At 34.8% G+C, this 15,313-nt stretch overlaps 1 protein-coding gene across 6 annotated transcripts in view; it reads right to left on the reverse strand.

Annotated features, from left to right (window-relative positions):
• The window catches only part of LOC106461083 (glucose transporter type 1-like), a 206,183-nt gene that overhangs the window by 29,224 nt on the left and 161,646 nt on the right, over positions 1 to 15,313 (reverse strand). For all 6 annotated transcript variants that reach the window (XM_022387943.1, XM_022387941.1, XM_022387942.1 and 3 more), the window contains 4 exons: positions 12,828 to 12,988; positions 8,208 to 8,332; positions 7,078 to 7,146; positions 2,890 to 2,991 (listed from right to left, as the gene is read on the reverse strand). In XM_022387943.1, coding sequence (XP_022243651.1) covers positions 2,890 to 2,991; positions 7,078 to 7,146; positions 8,208 to 8,332; positions 12,828 to 12,988 — 457 coding nt within the window. The remainder of the gene's footprint in view (positions 1 to 2,889; positions 2,992 to 7,077; positions 7,147 to 8,207; positions 8,333 to 12,827; positions 12,989 to 15,313) is intronic.

Raw genomic sequence — 15,313 nt, forward strand, 5'->3', positions numbered from 1 at the left:
AAATCGTCCTTTAATGTATTTAATTCACTTTGAAATTTACTAATATTTTCCATTTGTACTTCATGCTGATGTTGTACTCTCTTTCCTTGTTCTTCTCACCACTGTTGCTGACTTTCCTGTGGTTGCTGCTGACATTCCCGCAACTGCTGGAGACTTCCTTCTTGTTTCTTTTCTGGTTCTTTTTGTTTCCTTTCTTGTTCCAGTTGCCACTGGTGCTGGTTTTCTTGCCACTGCTGCAGTCTCTCTTCTTGTTCATTTTCTCGTTCTTCTTGTTTCTTTTGCTGTTCTTGTATTGCTGCCATCAAATCTGCTAAGTTTTTTTTTCTTTTCCGTCCCACTCTCTGACACCAATTTGTTACGTATCTGCTTGATTGTTTGTTTCCGGTAGAAATTTTTCCAAGGTTCTTCAGCAATACAAGTCCTTTCTTGATTAAACCACAATCAGTACGTTTCTCGTCACTTTAAACTTAACAACTTTTATAATACACGCTATAAATCACAGCGATTCACAATCTCGATTACTTCGCTCTCGACGAGTGCAAAACACACACTTTATGACTCACTAGCTCGAAACTAACAGAATCATAAATTACATGGAACTCAAAGTAACTACTGCTCTCTCTTCATTCATATCACTGCTGGTTTTCTCTGCCAGGCTTATATACTAACGAAGAGGGCACCTCGAACACACTCGGATTTCCCCGATCATTCGAGAAACTCATCACGTACGCTATTAGCGCTAAACACGCCAGCAGCATCACGTGACTTCCGCTTTCGTAACAATATCAATTTGCAATGAAATCACTGACTGTACTAATTTTTAACAACACATGGCATTACTTGTAACGAAGTTGTAATAGGTTCATGTTATCTAAATATTTGATACACAGCAATGGAAATAATTATGGAAACACACACATACAGTAACAACGAGTAATGATAACACACGCCTGCCTGCGTTGGTTTATTCTCTTGAAATTTTTATATGTTCTACAGTAATTCTTGTACATTGAATTTGAAAATGATATCCATATTTCTCCATGACATACAGATTTTTCAACAAACGTCATATGTACTTTTACGTAAGTGAATCATTGTCATTGAAATCGGGTTACATTTTGTTATGCTTAAAATGTTGACAACCACTGGCTATAGATTTCTCTAGACCAATCGTGATGTGAGAGCCTTATCAATCATTTATGGACCCACGAGAAACACACCGGTTAACAGGCCGCATGACATGTCATTTCTGGATAGTATTTGTTTTTGCGTGCACTTTGACATTATTTGTTTCTATTCAATATTATTTATTCGTCGCTATGGCAACGAGAGGTTTTGTAAATGACCCAAACATGTTCTGTTATATTCGTGGTAAATTTGTTGTGAAGTTTGTTTGTAATTAAGCATAAAGCTACACAATGGGCTATCTGTGCTCTGCCCACCACGGGTATCGAAACCCGGATTCTAGCGTTGTAAGTCCGCAGAAATACCGCTGTGCCACTGGGGGCTTGTTGTAAAGAAACAAAGGCAAAACATTACAGAATTCGTCAAAAAAGCGTGTTACGTGTATTTTGGAATAAAACTTGGGAACCAAGACAATTCATGGGCTTCACACAAAATTTGTGTCCAAGAGTTGAGACAATAGACTAAAGGTAAGAAAATGTCTTTGCTTTTTGGAATTCCAGTAGTTTGGCGTAAGTCTATAAACCACAGGGATGACTGCTATTTTTGCTCATGTGACTTGCAATGCTACAACACTCGAAATAAAAAGGAAATTTCTTATCCAAACCCTTAATCTGCTATAAGATCTGTTGCTCATGGACCTGATGTACCTGTACCTACTCCACCGGAGACTCTTGATACAGTATCATCTGATTCTGAATGTGATGTCAGGCCCAGCATGGCCAGGTGATTAGGGAGCTTGACTCACAATCTGTGGGTTGCGGGTTAGAATCTCCATCCCACCAAACATGTTAGCCTTTTCAGCCATGGGGGCATTATAATGTGATGGTCAATCCCACTATTCGTTGGTAAAAGAGTAGCCCAAGAGTTGGTGGTGGGTGGTGATGACTAGCTCCCTTCCCTCTAGTTTTACAAAGCTATGGTTGTTACATTGACGTATTTACTGTCAGGTTATTAATTCACCACATTTTCTGTGTGTTTGGACCACACTCTTACTGGAATTTGAATAATTTCCTAATGATTCACGTGCCTGAGAAAATGGATCATCGATCAGCATCTGCCTGAACTTGTCAGCAGTCATAGTGCCATCAATTCTATGTAGATCACCAACACTACTGGCTGAGATGCAGCCCCATACTTCTACTGAACCTTCCCATCAAGCTTTCCTATGATAGTGTTCTTCTCTTAGCCAGTTTTATGTACCCTCTTCAGAGTCTTGTATATAGCCCCTACTGAAACAGTCTTGTCACAGTTTTGTGTATGGAGTATCCTTAACTAGACAAAACTTTGAATTCTAAACGCTTGTCTTGCACTATATTAATTCTTGGAACTGTGACTAGATTCACACTACCACTATTTGCATAGTATGACTGCCTCACTTTTTAGGTTTTATACGAATGTGGGATTTTCTGATTGGTTGGATGGCAGTCAATCACAAGGTAAACTATCAGTGGCACAGTTCACTTTCACACAATAAAAAGGTGGCATTCCCACACTATATATATATATTCTTATATCCCCTTTCCTTACCGTTTCTACAATGATTCCTAATACTTATTATCGACCTTTTAGTAGAAACAAGGATTTTTCTTCAATACATTTGATATTAAACAAAACATCTTCATCTAGACTATCATAATCATTTTAAATATCTATTGCCTTCATTATATAGAAAGTATGACATAACAAAATACAATGCAGACTTACCTAAAAGGTATGGCCATCCGGTGGATGTGCCCAAAGCAAATTGAACCCCAAATACTTGTGAGAGGAAAAGCCCTATTGTTAAAGCTAGTTGATTGAGAGTACCTAGAAATATATGTTTAAATTATACAAGTCTTGAAATTATCAAACACAATAACAAATGCTTTACATTTTCTTTTTTATAAAACAATATTAGCAGACTTTAGTCATTACACATCAACACATGATAAAAACACGTTAATATTTAGGTTAGTTTAAATACTTCTTAAAGCTACATTTACAGAGCACAGAAATATAGCAATTTGTTTGTTTCTCTTTGATAGATTGTTTAGGCAGAGTATTTATGATGAGTACACTAAAATGGGCGGCAACTGCCTGTTGTAGAAAAAACATATGTAAAGGACGACGTTTTGAAAGTTGTGTATTTCTACAACAGGCAGTTGCCGCCCGTTCCAGTGTACTTATCAATTTGTTTGTTTGTTGTTAAGCATAAATGGCACAATGAGCTACGAGAGCTTTACCACCCGCAGATATTGAGCATTGTTTTCTAGTATTATATGTCCTCTAGCTTATTTCTGAGCTACTAGGAATCAATCTATTATAACAATACTCAATACTAAAAATGCGCGCGCACTTCATTTTAAAGGCCTGGCATGCCCAGATGGTTAGGGCGCTCGACTCGCAATTGTGGGTCGCGGGTTCGAATCCCATCCCACCAGACATGCTCGCCCTTTCAACCGTGGGGGCGTTATAATGTGACGGTCACTCCCACTATTCGTTGGTAAAAGAATAGCCCAAGAGTTGACGGTGGGTGGTGATGACTAGCTGCCTTCCCTCTAGTCTTTCACTGCTAAATTAGGGACGGCTAGCGCAGATAGCCCTCGTGTAGTTTTGCGCGTACTTCGAAACAAATCAAAATTCATTTCAACAGATGTAAACATATTTTAGCAAACATTTTGTACAACATATTAAAAGCTTAAACTAAAGTTATTAAAAGGGAATAACGTTAGGTCGCAGGATAACACTATTTATTTATTTACTGATAGTATTAAGTATGGTGAAGTTTAGCCCTAACTAAACTAAAACAAATAACGTACACAAGTTACAGTATGAATTTCTCGCTATACCGAATATAAGCCATACTTAATAAAGGCTTAACTAATGTTAGGCCTAAGACAAGTGGACTTGTACGTACTATTTGGGGATTTCGGTGTCTGCGATTAGAATTATTTTGTTTTAGCCTAGAAATCCTTTGTTTAAAGATGTAACGTTACAATAAATATACTAATCTGACCGCAAAATGTTTTTTGGGTCTCTGCTAATTAATACTAATATTAATAAAACAAATACTTATGTCAAACAAAATAAAAATACTAAAAAAAACAAAAATACAAAATTAATGTGATACTGTCCGTAAACCATGTGGCTCATTAAGATCAACATTTTATCCAACTCGTTAAACTAAATTATATATAAGTGAATGCACAAAGTGTTCATTAAATAGTGAGCATATACATATATTTTCTATTTATTGTTATTCCTTACTATCTTGAAAGTTGAATGTGTCATTGATCATTAGCTTAGTATTTTATTTTTAGTAACATTTGGCAAAAACAAAATTCAAGCAAACTGAATATACAATTACAGGAGACTTTATAGCATGTATTATATATCCCATAGAACTATCAGCTTGATCATTCACACCTCAAAGTATGGTTAAAAGTAATCCTAAATAGCTTTAAACACAAGGTTGAGAATGAGCTGTCAGAAGATCGAAATGACATTAGACGTTGTCAGGACACGCGAGAGAGCACATTCAACCTTAGCATGTTAGGTGAAAGAGCCATAGAAATTAGAAATACAAAGAAATATTTATATATGCTTCATAGACTTTCAAAAAGCTTTTGACAGGGTTAACCACGAGAAGTTAATAGATACCTTGCAGCACATTGGGGTAGATCAAGCAGATATCAGAAAATTCTGAAGAATTTATACCGGAGTTAAGAAGCAGTAGTTCGAATTGGCAGATAACTAAGTAGTTGGTTTACAGTTAAGAAATGCTTACGTCAAGGGTATGTCCTGTCATCTACATTAATTATCTGTATGCAGAGTGGTAGATGAAAGAGATAATTACTGATACAGAATGGAACAAAATTAGTGGAAATAGAATTTGTAATGATAGGTATGCTGATGGTACAGCATTTATGGATAAAGCTGATAAAAGATAAAACGGTTACTTACCAAGCTTGTTAATAAATGTAATTTAGGGAAATACTTTGGACTAAGAATAAATGTTAACAAAACTAAGCCAAAGCTAATGTCTGTTTGCTTTGAATTTCGCACAAAGCTACACGAGGGCTATCTAATTTAGCAGTGCAAGACTAGAGGGAAGGCAGCTAGTCATCACCACCCACCTCCAACTCTGGAGCTACTCTTTTACCAACGAATAGTGGGATTGACCGTCACAGTATAATGTCCCCATGGCTGAAAGGGCGAGCATGTTTGGTGGAAGCTAATGTCAAAAAATTTGTTGAAACAAAATGATAGTTGAAATTATTCGAAATATAGTGTATAGATGTATGGTGAAGATCAACTACATAGAAATAAAAACTAACGAGAAAGCATTGGAACGTACAAAAACAAAGTGTCAACTGCTGGTCATATTTTGGAAACGGAGGATGTGCTAATTTGGGCATATAATGCGATCTGAGGGAAAGTTGGTAGAGATACTGATGGGTAAAGTTAAAGAAAAGAGAGCGAGAGGCGGTTCATTGACATTCGAAAATGAATTGGAGATTTGAAGCTTGAATTACGAAAGTTGGTGCAAGCAGCGAGGAAAAAAGAACAATGAAGAACCATAGACTTCGGTCCTCAGAACTGGGAGAATACCATGATTAATTGATACAAACTATATTAGTATGGAGGTGGTCACTACTCATTACTACGCTTGGGATCATCATTGTGTATATATTTTTCAGTAATGGCGTCATGCTAATATAATTCCCAGTGGTGTAGGAAGGAATTGCAAAATGGGAGTGCTTGGCTAGACATACAGATTTTACAATGAGAGATTGAAAGTACAAGGAGCTGCTAAAAGCAATCCCCACGCTGCTAAAGGCAGCTCAATCTTTGGCATGCCCCCGAAAATTTACATAATAATATAATTTACAGTTACTATATAAGTCAAATATGTAATTGTGGGGATGCTACAGCGCTCCCAGCACCCTCGGGTCCAACGCCTTTGATTCCATATATGCAATTCTAAATACTGGCACGTTGCATTATTTAATTATTCTATGTACTTCTAGAAAAAGTGCTGCTGTTAATAAAATTGTATTTTATAAAAAATTTATAATAATCCATAACTTCCATTCTACATTTTATTATATACATAAATGTATAACTGGAATTAACCAGCCATTACCTTTACTTAAGATGCCCTTGTTAGACTCAAAATTATTAATTTCATTTTACACATGACTTATCTGGTATTGTAGTATTTGAACTCATTTTAGTAGTTTCAAGTATTGCGTTAAATGTGTTATACTGGATCGATTTCTCACCATACATGTGCGAACGCCCCATGGTGGCGCTGTGTAGTCATTTTTTGAGATGTCAACTTAGGAAAATGTAAAAGTACAAGCTGTAATCAGAGTGATAAAAATTTATTTGGAATGAAAGCGGGACTACAACTGACTATATATATATATTTACATAAGGTGGCTTAAATTAGGCGTCTTGTAATATATTAAATCATAATGGTTTTGGGGGGTAAATCGAAATTTTGATCGCTGGCATCATAATGGTTTGGGGGTAAATCAAAATTTTGATCGCTGGCACCACGCATTAGACAATCAAAGAATCGTCTGTAGTAGGCGTTTAAAAATTTTGTATCTTTCTTATTTATCATGTACGTGTAGACCAAACAAATTTTGGTCATTTCAAGTTCTAATTATTCCAGAATCTCTGAAATTTCAAAATTTCTTGTTTACACGGTGATTTTAGAAATGTATGACCCGTTACTTTTATTTTACTTGATAATATGAACGTCATTATCTTTACACAAGGCCAGAGTAATTACAATTGTTATTACAGTTTGTTTTGAGAACAAATTATAAATGGTGGAGTACAAAGTTTGTAAGAACTGTAAGCAAAAGTTATCAATTTTTTTTTTTTAAAGAAAACACTTACCTAAGCCACCCCGTAATGTAAGTGGGGATATCTCCGAAAGATACATTGGCACTAGGGCAGTGTTCAGGCCTGAATGTCAAGAAAAAACAACACGTCAGTTAATGTAAACAAATGTAGTGTAAAGTTGGGCCATATTTAGACCGTAGAATACATACGTTGTTTTTATTCAACAAAATACATACTCTCATTTTTTCCCGCCAAGAAGTCAATTAATCACTTTCATCAAAAATATCGATTTACTCCAGATATGTTATCTGAAAACACTCCATAGAATGAAATAGCTATAAAATACTCCATAGAATGAAATAGCTATAAAATACTCCATAGAATGAAATAGCTATAAAATACTCCATGGAATGAAATAGCTATAAAATACTCCATAGAATGAAATAGCTATAAAATACTCCATAGAATGAAATAGCTATAGTTGTCGAAAACCATGGGCGCAACACTGACAAAGGTATTGTTCATATGAGAAATTATAGCATATTTTTTGAAATGTCCTTTGCAATTTTATGTGGTCAATTACATATGTAAACTTCAAGTGTTAGATAATTGGGTCGTTAAATAAGTTCTTAATTGTTTAATTATTTGAGTAGGCTGACGACTATGGCTTTAAGCTTTAGTATCACAATAAAAAGTTATGTTTTTACTGAACTTTATGATATGTAGTTGGATTTTCTCCATTTACATTAAAAGCAAAATAAAAACAAAAACAACACTTAAATATAGAACTTTCGAAAATCAAAACTGTTAGTACAATGGCAAGAGGAAATCAATAAAAACAGGGCTATCATCTAAAACCAAAGTATAAGATTTTTCCAAGTTTTACTTGAGAATCAAATTGATAAAATAAACAACATTATTCAATAGCATCTCCATCGAGATAAACAACATAATCATTACATTTCAGCTTAGCCTTAAAGACAAAAAATAACCATACAATATTTGGATATTGAATAATAGAGAGGAATTCAATTACTTGGAAAGTTACACCCACATTTTTCGAAAAAAAAAACAAAACAACAAAAACATACGGTTACTGGTCACACAATCTAACGGTAATAGAATAAAAAGACAATAGAATAATAGAATGTAATAGAATAAAAAGAATTACTGATTTTACTTACCACAATTAAATCCTATAAAAAGGCGTCCGAATATAAGCATCTCTATACTATGAGATAACTTACTGAATCCCATGAGAGCGCCTCCCAAAATTCCCATGATATTGTTGACAAGCAATCCTCCTTTTCTGTGGTAGGAAGGAAAAACAACAACAACAACAAAAAAAGAAATTAATATGAAAACAGTAACATTTTTTTCTCCCACTGACCTCAAACTGTTGGCTTGGATCATTAGAGAAAATTATTTCACTGTCCATATTCATTTTATGAATAAAATAAACAGGGGTTCTGAATATGAAGAAAAATATTAATATATCAATTCTTGTTTTATCATAGAATCGTTATCAAACTTTCCAAGATACATTGTTTTTGTGAGGAATGGTTTGTTGAAAACAGATCGGTTTAAAAATATTCTACGTTGAACGCAACACACTGTTAACAGAAATGTTGCCTTCCAATTTACTTTTCAAAGAAAAGGTTCTATTTTTTACTTTTATTTTTTAAAGAAGCTAAACAGACTTGTTTAGCACAATATTAGAAATCTTCACGATTCCTTATACGATATGCAAAACTAAAAACGTCAGTGTAGTATGTTACGGAAAATTAGTTTGTTTGAAATGTTCTTTTCCGTTAACCCACATGTTCAGACGATGAGAAGTTAACAAAAAGACTAGCACAATCTACATGTGAATATTGGGTGATGTATTTTTTACTCCCAAGAAAAAAAAAGGTTGATTTATCATTGCATAAAACGTAAAAACAAACAAAAAACCTGTCTCTCTTGGAATTTTCCTATACATACTCCTACTGCAGCAAGTTTCGTTTTCCAGTTCTAGGGACTGGAAGCACTGTATAGGAACTACCGAAGTGACACCACCTCGAGACCAGCCTTTTCCCTGTTCTCAACTAGAAGATTGGAAAGAAAGGGCTGCGTTCTGAATCAGTTTATTTTTATTTTCGGTCAGATACGATTCGAAGTTAAAGTTTTATTGCAGATTTAATACTAATTGAAGAATGCTTTTAAACTATCTTGTTCTAGGCAGTTTTTTCTTTTCTGACGTCAAAAAAGATTGGACATCACATTATCAGTAAAGTTTGCGACGAATAAGATATATTGGTGCAACAATTTTTTAGGTTTCCGCTATCAGGGCCACAGTGTCCATTATGCAGAATATGTATTTGTGTATAGTGTATGTGTAACAAAAATGAAACAAATATTTCAATTGATGGTCACTAAACTGTCTTTTGATAAAGTTCATGACCATTAAAGCATAATATCCTTGATCTTCCAAACCACCCCAGTCTCCCGTTGGAATAGCGGTAAGTCTACGGATTTACAACCCTACAATTAGGGGTTCTATTCCCCTCGGTGGACACAGCAGACAGCCTGATGTGGCTTTGCTAAAGATGGACACAGCAGACAGCCTGATGTGGCTTTGCTAAAGACATAGACTACCCTTGCATATTTTGTTTTAATTACTAGCGGCGTTCACGACTATGAAAATAAAAAAAAACAACAACATAAAAATGATTCAGTAACTTTATACAAACAATCCTTTGTTCAAGTCTTCATTTTGTCTCCCAAACTAGAGGTGCTGTATTTCTCTATGTACCTTCAATTACCTACACATCTTCAACCTTGTCAACATTTCATCAAAACGCAGCACAACCTATCCCCAGCTTTGGGATTAAGTGCTGTCTTTAAATTGTATGGATAATGTAAGTTTACAGAATTGCACCGAGTATACCGATACATAATAGATAGATATAAATATCTACACAAGCGCATGCCTCCATTATTCAAACACGATGTCAATAAATAGTTTGCAAAAGTTATGATATTCACACGTGTATACTCATTCTATCTTTCTTACGTTAAAAAACAAACAATCAAACTCTGTCATTAAGGTTATCGAAACCGGTTTTTAGCGTTATAAGCCCCTCAGACTTACCGTTGAGTCACTGGATGGCTGTTGTCTAACCAACAGTGAAACAGTAAGCAGAACATAATATATCACCATACAACTGTTCGTTTTTATCGTTATACAGAAGTTATACACAAACAAAATGATCTAAGCATGAGAGTTGTAAAAAAGCGTGTAGATAAACACACACAAACATGTAGCATGTAGATAAACATACAGAAAAATTTGTGGAGATAATAACTACGAGAATGATGAACACGCGTTAGTATAACACAATAAGAAACATTATTTAAGATCTGCTACCAAGTATCTATGCATTTTATGTCAGTATCTTGGTTATCAAGAAAACGGCAAAACACAAGTTTAAAGAATAAATACGAGAAACTGTAATGATGTTCAGTCATTTAATCGTCTAGAAAAAGCATAGCTCGTTTGATGAAGATTCAATTAAAAATGTAAACTTTCTTATGACTTTTCTAGATTATCATCTGGTTTTATTATCAAGTACAAGCAAAAGTATCCATCCCCAGTGACGGGAAAAATTTAAATTAATCTGGAAAAAGTACCCGTCCCCAGTGACGGGAAAAAGTTAAGTTAATCTTGCAAAAGTACATGTCTACAGTGAGGGGAACATTTAAGCTAATCTAGCAAAAGTACGTGTCTTCAGTGACGGGAAAATTTAAGCTAATCTAGCAAAAATACGTGTCTTAAGTGACAGGAAAAGTTTAAGTTAATCTGGCAAACGTACCCGTCCCCAGTGACGAGAAACATTTAAGTTAATCTAGCAATAATACCTGTCTCCAGTGAGGGAAAAGTTTAAGTTAATTTGGTAAAAGTACCTGTCTCTAGTGAGGGAAAAGTTTAAGTTAATCTGGTAAAAGTACTTATCTCTAGTGAGGGAAAAGTTTGGGTTAATCTAGGGAAGTACCCGTCCCCAGTGATGGAAAAATTAAGTTAATCTAGCAAAAGTACGTGTCTTCAGTGACGGGACAATTTAAGCTAATCTAGCAAAAATACGTGTCTTAAGTGACAGGAAAAGTTTAAGTTAATCCATCAAAAGTATTTGTCTCCAATGAGGGAAAAGCTTAAGTTACTCTGGAAAAAGTACCTGTCTCTATTGAGGGAAAAGTTTAAGTTAATCTGGTAAAAGTACCTGTCTCTAGTGATGGACAGTTTAAGTTAATCTAGGAAAAGTACCCGTCCCCAGTGACGGGAAAAATTTAATTAAATAGCAAAAGTACGTGTCTTCAGTGATGGGAAAATTTAAGCTAATCTAGCAAAAATACGTGTCTTAAGTGACAGGAAAAGTTTAAATTAATCTAGCAAAAGTACCTGTCTCCAGTGAGGGAAAAGTTTAAGTTAATCTAGCAAAGTACCCGTCCCCAGTGACGGGAGAAATTTAAGTTAATCTATCAATTTAAATTATTTCATGGACTTTACAGACGTTAATTGTGTTGCACTCTTGGTTTCACTCTTGTTGAGCTACTTATACCGCCCACCGCGAAGGATAGTTTTTGAGCACTTCAGCCATGCTAAGAGCCGCTCAACAATAACATATGATAAATCTATATTTTTATTCTTTAAGTTACGTCACATTTTGAAATGTGAATGATAGTGTGATTAATTCCTAACAGTTTAGTGTAGAATATCCTGCTTGCGAAATAAAATTTGGCATCAACATTATCCATGTTCGTTCTTACGTCATTACAAAGGTAAATGTTGAGCTTTGCCTTCGTAGCTTTTCAACGCAGATCGGTAAGCTGCCGCCGTAAATGGGAGACAGACGAACGCTCGGACAGACACCACGGTTCGCAATATATATATCAGTTTTTAGCATCTGGAGTTTTTTGTTTCTGATGTTATATTAACTCACGATGTTATGTTTGTAGCGGTCAGGATTACAGAGACGATTACTGTTCTCATACGAGTGAACAAACAAACAAATTTTCCCAAACAGATGTTCTGAACAAATTACGTTAACATCAGTATCAAATTACGGAAAAAAAATCGTTATTCTCTACTAATAACTTGGAGAAAGCGATGCATGATTCAAATAAAAACACGGGAAGGGAGAGTATACGGGTTGTAGAATGTATGGATATATAAATATCCATCCAGTTGGAGAATAGATGAACGATTTTACAGGTTAAAGGAGGATCTTTGAAACTTAGCTACATCTTTTAATCTATGTTCTAAAACTTCCTTAAACAAAAATCCCTGTTTGAATACAATTTTTTAAAAGTATACGTAGCTGTTTGCGAACATAACTTTAAAGTTTAAGCTTTTTAGATAATTGACAAATATTCTGTTTCAATACGTTTTATCTCTAGTAGTTGAAAATTTTTTACTCAATAAGTTCTATTATTTGAACTTTGTTTTTTAAATTTAGAAATAATGTCTTTCCAAAGCCTCCTTTCTCCCCACCTAGAGTGAGCAATATTCTTACAGTGCTCCGCTAGTATACTGCGCTACGGGCTTGTTAAAAAAAACAAACAAACAAAAACACTACGAGTGGAGTTATTTTTTTATAGGTTAAACGAAGGGTACAGTACACTGCAGGTGGATATAAAAAATCCAATACGAGTAACGCTATTGTTAGGGTTAAACAATGTAAACATTTTCACGTGTAATATAGGAGTTTCTTAGTTAGGTAATCTTACAAAATAAAATCCAAGGGTTTTAAAAAGATTCATCTCACCTCCCTAACCGATTGGCAATAGTACCTGCTGATATTCCTCCGATCATACCTCCTATTGCAAAAATGGACACTGTAACTGACCACAACAGGTTCCTGAAGTCCTCGGTGATGTATTTACCTGTTCGGTCTCTGTATACCTCCGAAATGAACTCTTCTATGATCTGAAATTCAAGTACTTTAATAAATAAATAATATATCTTTTTGTAATTAAGCACAAAGCTACACAATGTGTTGTCTGAGCTATACCCGTCGAGTTGTAGCGCTACCAACCCACAGACTTGCCCCTGAGCCATTGAAGAACAAATATAACATTAAATAGGCAGTCATAACTAAAGTATAGCAGGTGTTACCAAAGAATAAAATTTAAAACATTAGATAAACCTCACAAGCGAAACAGTTGAATTATCAAAGCTATTATTGCTTTTTGAACAGAACAGAATCCAAAGTATACATTTTAAATACTAGCATTTTGTTAAGAGACACGTGTTACTTAAAATAAAAAAATACAGCCAACATCTTTTTTAGAAGGCAAGAAAGACGTACAATGATTTCAGAAAACAATGGAAACTCTTGCTCAAAGAGAAATAACATGGTGTTGGAACATCATGGTCTCTTAAAACAACACTAATAATGGTTTCTAACGAAGGCATAAAGATGCTGGAAGTTTTCAAACCTTTCAGGGATTGAGCAGATAAGCGTTTTTTGGCTCCAAGAATATTTCGAAGGAACTAAGATATGATGAATGCAACGACAAGGACAGATAATAATAATAAACTTGCTCCCTTGTGCTAGAAAAACTAATTCTTTAGCATTGTGGGTAGATGCACCTTGAAGAACATCACCCACGTTATAAAAGGGTGAATCTGGCCTCCTTCTGTTGTCTTTTTATATGACTAGCTGTTATTGTGTTTTTCTATACCAAACAAACATGGCCACACTCAAAGTGAAACTGCATGCCCCCTTACAGTTGGAATCCAACACTCCGTTTATATGTTTCTCTGGGCTATGTTCATTTAAAAAACATCTTCTTCAATGTTTATTGATCTAACCGGATCATCTTTTGCACTATTTCCGAGTTATTTCTCAGCTTGTAGTCAATGTCTTTCTCGGAATAATAAACGATTCGTGTGTATAGTCACTCAACCATAACATTCCAGATGACTTAGGCTGACTCATATTTAGGTTGGTGGTGTCTTCCGATTAACTTCAGCGTGGTTCGATGTGTGGCAGTCTCGATTACATATGATGATTTTGTCTTTTGTGTTTTATAGTTTTGTCCAACGCAAATACACGTTGACATCATGTCAAAGATTGCTATTGTTGCTTTTTATACATAAACAATGTTTGTAATTTTGGTTGCAGATGTATTTGCCAAACGGATCTTTAGATGTTTGTTAGATCCTTACAGAAAGGAATGGTGTCTCAAGCTGAATGAATAGCTTAAACAGTTACGTTCTTCATAAAATTCAAGTACACTGCAATTGTGGTGTAGCACATTAGAGCAATAATTGCAATATTAAAGCTCATTATCTTTATTTATGCTGTGCTAATACTACCGAGGATGTCCTAGGTTCCTATTTTTCTTTTAAGTTGACTGCAATTATAGGAGATTTGGAGGATTATAGAAGATCAAGAGAGTTAGGCAAACAAGAAATTAAGAAATCACAAAAACTATGAGAAAAGGTTCGCCGAAAATGTAAAAAAATTAATAGTAAGGATTTCTTTAAATACACTAAAGGTAAGCAAAATATTAGAATGAGAATACGAGTTTTGAGGGATGATAAAGGAAGGCGAATATCTAATGATTAAGGAGTGGCTGGGTTAGTAAATTCTACGTTTTCTTCAGTTTTTATTAATGAATATTTAAGCACTATTCCACATCTTGATCATTTGATAAATGTAAACGAGATCAAACAATATGACTGCATTAATTCTGAGCTGGTTAAGAAAAAATTGGGAAGTTTAAAAGATGATAAGGCTCCTGGGCCAGATAATATTTCCCCAAGAGTTTTGAAGGAGGTTAAGGATTGGATATGTGAGCCGTTTGCCACTTTTTTCTGTAAGTCCTTGAATAGTGGGAAGGTACCAGAGATTGGAAATTGGCTGATATTACTCCTCTTTTCAAGGTAAGTGATAAATATTGTTCCAGTAATTATAGATTCATTAGTCTTACATCATCTGTGGGGAAAGTTTTGGAAAGTATTATAAAAGATGCTTTGCAAAGTCATTTAACAAAGTTTAGAATTTTATTGAATAGTCAACATGGTTTCACTAAGGAAAAAATCTTGCCTCACAAATCTTTCGAAATTCTTTGAATTGCTGGAAACCGTTCTGAGAAGGGCTACTGGGATGATACCTGGGATGGAAAGGTTTTCATACGATAATAGATTAAGATCTCTGAAACTGTTTTCTCTTGATGAAAGAATAATTCGAGGGGATCTGTTTCTTTGTTTTTGTAATTAAGCACAAAGTTACACAATGGGCTA

Source organism: Limulus polyphemus, unplaced genomic scaffold (assembly GCF_000517525.1).
Source record: "Limulus polyphemus unplaced genomic scaffold, Limulus_polyphemus-2.1.2 Scaffold894, whole genome shotgun sequence".
In the NCBI taxonomy this organism is placed as follows: Eukaryota; Metazoa; Arthropoda; class Merostomata; order Xiphosura; family Limulidae; genus Limulus; species Limulus polyphemus.